The following is an 11,096-nucleotide window of genomic DNA, read 5'->3' as shown; positions in this document are numbered from 1 at the left end:
GTCAGTTTACCGGTACTGGCTGCAAAGGAGGCTCCAGACACGCCAGATCCCCATGAGAATGGCCACAGCGCCCCCGCTGCTCCGGAAGCGCAGCCGGCAGCGGTGTCCCCGTCTCCGAACTTCCGGTGCCCGCAGTGCAGCAAGGAGTTCTCCTCCCACCTGCGGATGGCGCGTCACAGACGGGTGGTGCACGCGCTGGAGCGGAAACACAAGTGCACCGTGTGCGGGAAGCGCTTCAAGAAGCTGGTGCACGTGCGGAACCACATGCGCGTGCACACCGGGGAGCGGCCCTTCCAGTGCACGGACTGCGGCAAGACCTTCGGCTCGCTGGCCAACCTGACGCGGCATCACCTCACCCACACCGGCGAGAAGCCGTACCGGTGCGACATCTGCGGCCGCGGCTTCACGCAGAGCTCCAACCTGCAGCAGCACCGCACCCTGCACACCGGGGCGTTTCCCTGCCAGATCTGCGGCCTGGAGTGCAGCCGGGCGTCCAAGCTGGCCGTGCATCTGTACGGTCACACCGGCGTCCTGCCCTACAAGTGCCCGGACTGCGGCAAGTCCTTCCTGCTCAAGAAAGTCATGGAGCTGCACCGGCTCGGCACAAAGGGAAGGAGCCCCCGCACTGCCAGCACTGCGGCGTGGTCTTCTCGGAGGCATCCCAAGTCGCCGAGCACGCGTGTCGCAGCGCGCGCTCTGGTCAGTACATGTGCCCTACCTGTGGCCGGAGGATGAACTCCAACGCCAGCCTGCACCTCCACCTGCTGGTGCACGCCGGTCAGCGGCCCTTCAAGTGCCAGGTCTGCGGTAAATGCTTCACCAGCCAGAGCGGTGTGAGCCGGCACCGGCGCTGGCACTCGGGGACCCGACCCCACAAGTGCGGGGTGTGCGGCAAAGCGTTTATAGTGTCCTCCAGCCTGCAGCTTCACCACCGAACTCACACCGGGGAGCGGCCCTTCCCCTGCACGGAGTGCGGCAAAGCCTTCCGGCAAGCCACCCACCTGCGGGAGCACCGCCGGCTACACACTGGGGAGAGGCCCTACAGCTGCAAGGACTGCGGCAAGACCTTCATCCAGTCCATGCACCTGGCTGAGCACCGGCGCGTCCACACCGGCGAGCGCCCACACGCCTGTGCCCAATGCGGCAAGACTTTTAAGACGCTGTCCAACCTGCGCAGCCACCGCAAGACACACGGGGAACACCGAGCTCAACCGCAGCAGACAATCATGTGCACGGAGCTGGGGGAGACCATCGCTATTATAGAGAGCGCAGAGCCGCTCCCCCTCGTGGAAACCATAGAGATTTACCAGGCCGCTCTGGAGGGGAATCTGCAGGTGCAGGAGATGACTGTATAGCGCGGCAGCTCGCGGACGTCACGCACAGCGCGCTCTCGCACAGCGCGGATGTCACGCACAGCGCGCTCTCGCACAGCGTGGACGTCACGCACAGCGTGGACGTCACACACAGCGCTCTCTCACACAGTGCGGACGTCACACACAGCGCTCTCTCCTCACACAGTGCGGACGTCACACACAGCACTCTCTCCTCACACAGTGCGGACGTCACACACAGCACTCTCTCCTCACACAGCGCGGACGTCACACACAGCGCACTCTCACACAGCGTGGACGTCACACACAGCGCTCTCTCACACAGCGCTCTCTCACACAGCGCGGACGTCACACACCGCTCTCTCCTCACACACCGCTCTCTCCTCACACACCGCTCTCTCCTCACACACCGCTCTCTCCTCACACACCGCTCTCTCCTCACACACCGCTCTCTCCTCACACACCGCTCTCTCCTCACACACCGCTCTCTCCTCACACACCGCTCTCTCCTCACACACCGCTCTCTCCTCACACACCGCTCTCTCCTCACACACCGCTCTCTCCTCACACACCGCTCTCTCCTCACACACCGCTCTCTCCTCACACACCGCTCTCTCCTCACACACCGCTCTCTCCTCACACACCGCTCTCTCCTCACACACCGCTCTCTCCTCACACACCGCTCTCTCCTCACACACCGCTCTCTCCTCACACACCGCTCTCTCCTCACACACCGCTCTCTCCTCACACACAGCGCTCTCTCCTCACACACAGCGCTCTCCTCACACACAGCGCTCTCCTCACACACAGCGCTCTCCTCACACAGCGCTCTCTCCTCACACACCGCTCTCTCCTCACACACCGCTCTCTCCTCACACACCGCTCTCTCCTCACACACCGCTCTCTCCTCACACAGCGCAGACGTCACACACAGCGCACTCTCTCCTCACACAGCGCAGACGTCACACACAGCGCACTCTCTCCTCACACAGCGCAGACGTCACACACAGCGCGGACGTCACACACAGCGCGGACGTCACGCACAGCGCACGCTCTCCTCACAGAGCGCGGACGTCACACAGCGCACGCTCTCCTCACACAGCGCGGACGTCACACACAGCGCACGCTCTCACACAGCGCGGACGTCACGCACAGCGCACGCTCTCCTCACACAGCGCGGATGTCACGCACAGCGCACGCTCTCCTCACACAGCGCGGACGTCACACACAGCGCACGCTCGCCTCACACAGCGCGGATGTCACACACATCCTGTAAATAAAAGTTGTTGAGTTTTTTTGTTAAAAGAAATACATTTTGTTCCGTTCTCGTGTCCGTCTGTTAATCCGATCGCGTCTGATCCGGAGTGCGGATCCCTGTGGGAACAAGGGTAAGCACGTACATACTGCGCAGCAGCTACATACTGCGCAGCTACATACTGCGCAGCACTCCGCAGCTACATACAGCGCAGCACTCCTCCTCCGCAGGTACATACTGCGCAGCACTCCTCCGCACGTACATACTGCGCAGCACTCCTCCGCAGCTACATACAGCGCAGCCCTCCTCCGCAGCTACATACTGCGCAGCACTCCTCCTCCGCAGCTACATACAGCGCAGCACTCCTCCGCAGGTACATACTGCGCAGCACTCCTCCTCCGCAGCTACATACAGCGCAGCACTCCTCCGCAGCTACATACAGCGCAGCACTCCTCCGGAGCAGCAGCTACACACATACACAGTGTGGCACTCCTCCGCGGCAGATACACACATACACACACAGCGGCACTCCGCGGCAGCACCTACACACACATACACACAGTGTGGCACTCCTCCGCGGCAGCAGCTACACACACACACATACACACAGTGTGGCACTCCGCGGCAGATACATACACACAGTGTGACACTCCGCAGCAGCAGATACACACATACACACAGTGCGGCACTCCTCCGCAGCAGCTACACACACACACACACAGTGCGGCACTCCTCCGCGGCAGCTACACACACACACACAGTGCGGCACTCCTCCGCAGCAGCTACACACACACACAGTGCGGCACTCCTCCGCACAGCTACACACACACACACAGTGCGGCACTCCTCCGCAGCAGCTACACACACACACACAGTGCGGCACTCCTCCGCAGCAGCTACACACACACACAGTGCGGCACTCCTCCGCAGCAGCTACACACACACACACAGTGCGGCACTCCTCCGCGGCAGCTACACACACACACACAGTGCGGCACTCCTCCGCGGCAGCTACACACACACACACAGTGCGGCACTCCTCCGCAGCAGCTACACACACACACACAGTGCGGCACTCCTCCGCAGCAGCTACACACATACACACAGTGCGGCACTCCTCCGCAGCAGCTACACACACACACACAGTGCGGCACTCCTCCGCAGCAGCTACACACACACACACAGTGCGGCACTCCTCCGCAGCAGCTACACACATACACACAGTGCGGCACTCCTCCGCAGCAGCTACACACACACACACAGTGCGGCACTCCTCTTTGGCAGCCGCACACACTGTCACGGGAGACAAGCTTATTAACACTTTACTATCTGGGTCCTTTGATTGAATAAAGCATGAAATAAATTGTATTTATTCACATAAAGAACACACAGCATGAATTACACAATTATCACAAATAAACACTGGGATGGGAAAAAAGAAATCAAATGTACACGGAATAAAATCCACAGCAATGAAGTCTAGGCATCAATTCCCAAACGCGGGGTGATGAGCACAAAGAGCTGTGTAATAGTCCTTAGCTAGGGGCGCTAGCGCCAACCCTTGTATCTCTGCCAAAAGTAAACTTTTCATTCTGTCCTTGCAGGATTCGTTTGCCAATCCTTAGTTCTAACGAACTTTTGAAGCAGGGCGCAATCCTTAGTTACGATGTTATGACCTTTGCGCCGCACGCTGTAGCTTTTAGATGAATCTGATGGAACTTCTTACAAGATGGAATTAACCCCTGACTGGCTGCGCCGGGCTTTTTAAAAACACCAAAAGCCTATCTTTATAGTCTGCCGCAAATCACTGCGTGGGAACCAATTATCCCACCTATAGCAGGGTTCTGCCAGGTTCTTCGTAGCCTGGCACTGAGCTTCTAGGTATGATGAGAGCATGTGCGAACTTGGCGCTTCAGCTGCTTAGCATACCTAGCCAAGCCTACTTCCCTGGAAACCTGTCTCTCTATCCCCTGACACCTAGCCACCTGTCAGGCCAAAATGTTCACACCTCCCCAAGTAACACCTTACAATGCTAGGTTCTTTTGTTAAATCCGGGTCTCCCCAGACATGCCGGGGTCATCTCCACGTGATGCCTTAGAAGTCCTGGGCTTAAGTTATGACTCACTGTACTTGTGAATCCCAAATGTATCTGCTGCCCCTTTGAAGCTCCCCCCTGCTTCCTATGCAAATGGATTGTTTATCCATACTAAATGACTTCTTATGACCTTACTTCAAAAACCTAAAAACAGTTTTATTCTAACCTGACTTACCCATTTCCCTTACACCTCAATAAACTCAGCTTTATCCGGAGCTGGAGTAACCCCCCTAAACCCCTATACTGGATTCAGGGTACTTGGGCAGTGTCCCTTTATCCTATGGACCCTGTATAGAGTATGGGTATATACATTTACCCCTTATGCCCCATGTAGATTGTGGGTATTCATTAACCCTTAATACGGTGATACGGCCCTCTTCTTCCTAGCAGGGCGCATATAGACAGTTTATACACATTCACAGGGCTGCAGCCAGCAGTTGGCTGCAGAGCTGACACTACGCTTTAACTTAAAATGTAACCCCTACAACTCCACCTTATCCCTGGTGAGAGAGGTACAGAACCCCTCACTGGGTCCTGGGATTCGGGCATATCCTGGGCCCTGGAATGTAACCAAGTTCCCTGCCCGGTCGTACTGCTCTGGTTTGTGCTGAAGCAGGGGGATTTGGTGGTGAGCTGTAAACTGCGTTCGAGGGGGGACTTTATCCGGAGGTCTGTGTTCCTCATGTCCTCAGGAATCTGGGGGGTTTCCTAAGTGCATGTTTCGGGGTAACCAGCAACATGGGCCCCCTTCTACCCAAACACACCCTGACAACATTTTCCCGGAAAATCCCTGACGCTCACGCCTGGCGCACCCTGCTGGCGGGCGCACCCTGCTGGCGGGCACTCCTGGAACAGTAAAACCTCATACATCTATTATACAAGCAGTTATATTCCACAATTGGGTTGAAGAGCTGACACTCACAATTCCCCAATATAGCTCAGGGGCACCCAACCGGGCATAATACCTTTATTTATGTAAAACCAGAGACAGAACATAAAACACAGACAAAGCTCAGTTTTAGCACATCCAGTGAAAATCATACACGGTACAGTGCCTAAATATATATGTATAAATATCTATTAAGTAAAATGGTCTTTTAGTTTGACATTTTTGGCCAAAATTGTTGTAAGCCCCTGAGCCAACTTCACGGCAGACCACAATCAGGGGTCCCTAACGCTAATATAAATTCTTAATAACGTGTGTAATAACAGGAACAATGATTTATAGTAAATCTGTGAATATTAGTTGCAAAGTTCTAAGTCTGATTGAAGCCTTTATTAACCTGTACATTACCAGGAAAAGCACTCTGTATTAGAGTTGTCACAACCATCCTGCAAGCAAACAAGTTCCCCTGAGTGGAAGATGCTATGGAGTGAGCCCTTAACCATTTAAATGTGGGAGGGGGTGAGCTTAAATTAAGTAGGAGGTTGCCAACCTCCAATCAGCCAGGACTAGCTGAAACACAATTGTGAAATATAGGAGCTTGTTAGGTGTCCAGTATACCTTTATTTATGGCCTGGGTACCCCTTCACCGTCACACACACACAGTGCGGCACTCCTCCGCGGCAGCTACACACAGTGCGGCACTCCTCCGCGGCAGCTACACACACAGTGCGGCACTCCTCCGCGACAGCTACACACACACTGCGGCACTCCTCCGCGACAGCTACACACACAGTGCGGCACTCCTCCGCGACAGCTACACACACAGTGCGGCACTCCTCCGCGGCAGCTACACACACAGTGCGGCACTCCTCCGAGACAGCTACACACACAGTGCGGCACTCCTCCGCGGCAGCTACACACAGTGCGGCACTCCTCCGCAGCTACACACACAGTGCGGCACTCCTCCGCGGCAGCTACACACAGTGCGGCACTCCTGCAGCTACACACACAGTGCGGCACTCCTCCGCGGCAGGTACACACACAGTGCGGCACTCCTCCGCGACAGCTACACACACAGTGCGGCACTCCTCCGCGGCAGGTACACACACAGTGCGGCACTCCTCCGCGACAGCTACACACACAGTGCGGCACTCCTCCGCGGCAGCTACACACAGTGCGGCACTCCTCTGCAGCTACACACACAGTGCGCCACTCCTCCACGGCAACTACACACAGTGCGCCACTCCTCCGCGGCAACTACACACACTGCGCCACTCCTCCGCGGCAACTACACACACAGTGCGCAACTCCTCCACGGCAACTACACACAGTGCGCCACTCCTCCGCGACAACTACACACAGTGCGCCACTCCTCCGCGGCAACTACACATACTGTCACAGTAGACCAGGTCTTTTAACACCATTTATTTTTAAGGGTTCAATCACAGGGCAAAACAAGACTGAAATAAAATTAGCTTTATTTTGGATAAGACCTCAGAAACATAAGAATACAAAAATATACACACTTACGGGGGTCTAGGGAATGAGCTACCTTTCCTAGGTGCAGGGACCCACTTCAAATGGGTTTCCCCTGTCCGCTTCTCTGCTTCAGGATATCCGAATGCTGCACACAGCAGCTACTCTGACATGAACCTCCAGCTGGTCTCGGTCCAACTCCACACTCCTTCCTTCACTTAGATGGTCTTCACACTTTCAGATGGACTAATCAGCAGTGTTCCTTTATATATCCCTTGGAGGCTATCCTTTTAACATTGAGGAAGCCAGCCAGCCAAGAGAAACAGTGCCTGGGGCTCCGACCTGATAAATGATACATTTATCTAATCCCCCTACCTTTGTTCTGATCTATTTCTATGGAGAGCTTCAACTGAGTGAATTACTTAGATATTCCATTGTTACTGTCATTTCTATGGAGAAAGACTAATTCCATCACCATACAATACCAGGTATCTAATCTGGGAGGATTTGCTAGCACAGGCATAAATACAGGCATAAGGTAATTATGTAAAAGACAGGATTTAGAATTACAGCTAGCCCAAATCACACCACAGAACAATGTTGATACACTGGGGGATTGCATTTAGAGGGAATACAGAATACAGGCTTTGAAATACATTCCCTGTTGTCCCCCAGATATTAAATTACATTTGGCTGAAATAAGCCTTACAGAGCTGGCCAAGTTACATGGATTTAGGGGTAAATAACTGGGATTTCACTTTATTTGGTCCCCCAGTTACCCCTACTGTCACCCCAACCCCTCCCCCCCCCCCCCCCCCCGAGATGAAGGCTCCAGGACAGTCACCATATCAGGTGGCTTTCTGAGCCTGACAGGAATTGAGGTAGGACAAAGTCTTTCTAGCTGATTGTGACGGGAGCTTTGTGACAGGCTATTAATAATACACCACCAAAGATATAACTGGGTTGAACAGGACGAGACATAGATATGATAAAATATAATTTATTTCTTGATAAAGGTGAACACACGAGATATACAAATAACAGACAAAATATTGACACTTACTTAAAGGTTAGGACAAGAAAGCCATCAGGATACAGGATGGGCCATTTCTTCCATAATTCAGTTGACATCACAGCAATACATGCAGATCATGAAGGACTCATGAAGACAATTGAGTAAGGGGTGACTCTGACTTATATACCATTTACCACCTTCTCTTACACTCAAGGCGCAGAGCTGTCTAGCACAAATCTCTTTGAAGCAGATTTTGGCTTCCATTGTAAGTGTGAAGTATCACACTGAAAACCACTCCGCCCCTTTGTTCTTGCCCCCAGTATAAACAATTAGGGGAGTTGCCTTTTTGATCACCGGGCTATGTTAATTCTTGCAGGATGCTCTTCCTGCCTATTACCATAGCAGCAGGAGTGCAGTTTTCAGAGCAGACCCAAAACCCCATATACATTTTAATACATATACATATTAAAATACCCGGTTCTGGTAGGTCCAGCGGGTCCAAACTTTCCAGACCTTAATGCCGGAAGTGGTACACTACAGGGTCCAACTTTCAGCCTGCTGCGACCTATGGAACCGGAGTTATACAAATGTCAAATAAACCGTGTCATATTTTATTATAACTCTGCTAAAAAGAAATCTCAGCGTTTCACTAAATCCCCATTGAAAACAACGGGCTCCGCCGCCATGGGTTTCAATGGAGCAACTCCGCCGTTGTAGTCAATGGAGTTTCCCGCCATAGACTTTCAATGGAGGAACCGCCGCCATTGAAGTCTATGAGAAAATTCACAAATCTTTACCTCCGTCCACACTCTGTCTGAGAGGGCTGGGAATGGGCACGCATTAAAGCCGGAACCTTGGCTATATGCCACCCAAATCCCATCCCTCTGGTCATTCCAGAACCGGAGATATGGACTTACACATTTCAACATTTCACACTTTGTCGTTTTTTCGCCATGCGGCTTTTCCCCATTGGAATCAATGGCCGGCGCCGCCATTGACAATGCATGGCGCCCGCCGCCATTAGATTCAATGGTGCGACCCTCCTCCGCTCGACCCCTTATGGGGGTCCCTCATTCCTGGACCCGGTGTGGATCGTGTGTGGGGGTTCCTAGGGGTTAGGGACAAAAAGAACTTTATTCCCAGGGGCCCTAGAACCTAAGATTCCCACGCCAATTGTCGTTGAACTTGACCAAAGTGATTAAACTCTTTTAAAAGACATTGTATCCGCTTTTGCGGTCTGCGGTTTGGATGGCTGCCAACCTGTTCCTCGAGGCCGGCGTTGAGGAATCTCCATTGAAGTCAATGAGCCCATTGGCTTACAATGGGAAACCGCCGCTCCTCCTCTCTGACGCCACCTGCTGGTCGTCGCTGGAAAACAGGTCCAAGACCGCTACTTCTGCCATTAGAAAGCATGGAGGCTCAATGGCGACCTATGGACGGCTGCAAAATGGAGCCTGAAAAGGCGGGAAAATTACACAAAGGGCTATAATCACCATTTTAACATTAACCCCTTCTCTCCCGCATCAACCCTAGTGTATGTGTGGGTGCAAACACCAGGATAACACAATACATTTACACAGGGGAATAAACATTTGGATATTGGAGCAAGGCAAAACACATTACTGGACCTCAGTCCAGTTAACCCCTTGCTTCCCAGGTGAGAGTAGAGGGTGGCCAAATGGGGTATAACCCCTTTAATCCCGGGCCAAATCCTCTCTATCATCACACTGATACAGTCCGTCAACCTACTGAGGGTTCTTGCCCTCCAAGGTCCTCTGCGGGTGTGGGCTCCCATAGTAAAGGAATGATGATCGGTGGGGTAGGCTCAATAAGCTGGGGAGCACAAACCACCTTGGTGGCCATCGGTGCCAACTGTACCTTTGCCTGGGCAATTGCCCAACTGTGGCTCTCTGGGGTCACGAGCATCCTTCTTAGGTACGTTCACCGGTCTCCCTGTCCATGGGTACCGGTGCCCTGGCCAGACCCTATCAGGCTGCCCTAGAGTACATTGTTGCAGGGGACCCCCCAGGCCGATTGCCGATTACCGGTGATCCCTGGACAAAAAGACGAATCTTTAAAAACTATCTTTGGCTGGAGCTGCTGCACGTCTGCTGTCTGCTCCTCCTGGGGATACGGCCTCTCACAGGACGTCCATCCTGTAGTTGGGGAGCGTTGCCCCAGACAGGTTACTGGACTCCTCAGGAACTGCTGGATCTGTTGGTCCCAAATGCAGGGGGATGGTGACTTCCTCAGTGGGCAGGGGTACCAAAGGCTCCCCTGCCTGGGCAGGTGCTTTCCCTTCTGGTGATGGCCGCTATGGGAGCAGCTTCCTCCGCAATCGAGAAGATGAGGGGCCCCAGGTCGTTACCGAGTATCACATTAATACCCAACCCACGCAAAACACCCTCATACCTTGACCAGCACCCCAGTCAAGAAACACCCGGGCGACCTGGATTGACCTAGGTTTCCTGTCTGGCATGGTTACCTGCATCCCTGTGCCTGGGATCAGATCCTCTGGTTTGACTATGGTAGGTCTCACCAGAGCGACACTGGCACCGGAGTCAGTAAGGCCGCGCTTATAGTGCCGGCGACGCGACGTCGCCCGAAAACAAATGCATTGTCGCTGCTGCGTGCGACTATAGTAAGCGCGACGTGGTGACGTGGTTTTTTGAAGCCGGCAATACTTGATTTTTCAGGGGCTGTCGCCTCATGTGACAGCCCCTGAACCAATCAATGGCCTCGTCGCCCGGGCCGCCGCCACGAAGAGAAATACAACTTTCGCTAGCGGTGACGGGTGACGTCACGCGTCGCTGTCGTGGGCACTATACGCGCGGCCTAAGGCCGGCTGCCCGGCGATCTCCAATAGTCCCTGGCCACAAATGTTTGTACCTCACATCGTGGTGTTGCAAACCGACAGTTGAAATGTGATGCCCCTTTGCTGCGCCACGCGTTGGAGGGGTAGAAATCACTGAGTCCACTGCAAGACAGCTGCCCGCTGCTCCGCTGTAAGTGCCAGTCCCATATAGGCGACCGGGTTG

The 11,096-nt window shown here is 53.9% G+C and overlaps 1 protein-coding gene across 1 annotated transcript in view; it reads left to right on the top strand.

Annotated features, from left to right (window-relative positions):
* The window catches only part of LOC142486406 (zinc finger protein 574-like), a 3,965-nt gene extending 1,340 nt beyond the window's left edge, over positions 1-2,625 (top strand). The window contains 2 exon segments of the mRNA XM_075584996.1: positions 1-598; positions 601-2,625. The exon segment at positions 1-598 is cut by the window's left edge and continues 38 nt beyond it. Coding sequence (XP_075441111.1) covers positions 1-598; positions 601-1,355 — 1,353 coding nt within the window. The 3' untranslated portion in view covers positions 1,356-2,625.
* The last annotated feature ends 8,471 nt before the right edge of the window (positions 2,626-11,096 follow it).

The sequence above is a fragment of the Ascaphus truei genome, unplaced genomic scaffold (genome assembly GCF_040206685.1).
Source record: "Ascaphus truei isolate aAscTru1 unplaced genomic scaffold, aAscTru1.hap1 HAP1_SCAFFOLD_845, whole genome shotgun sequence".
Taxonomy (NCBI): domain Eukaryota; kingdom Metazoa; phylum Chordata; class Amphibia; order Anura; family Ascaphidae; genus Ascaphus; species Ascaphus truei.
Note: the sequence above shows the minus strand (reverse complement) of the source record. Positions and strands in the feature narration are given on the sequence as shown.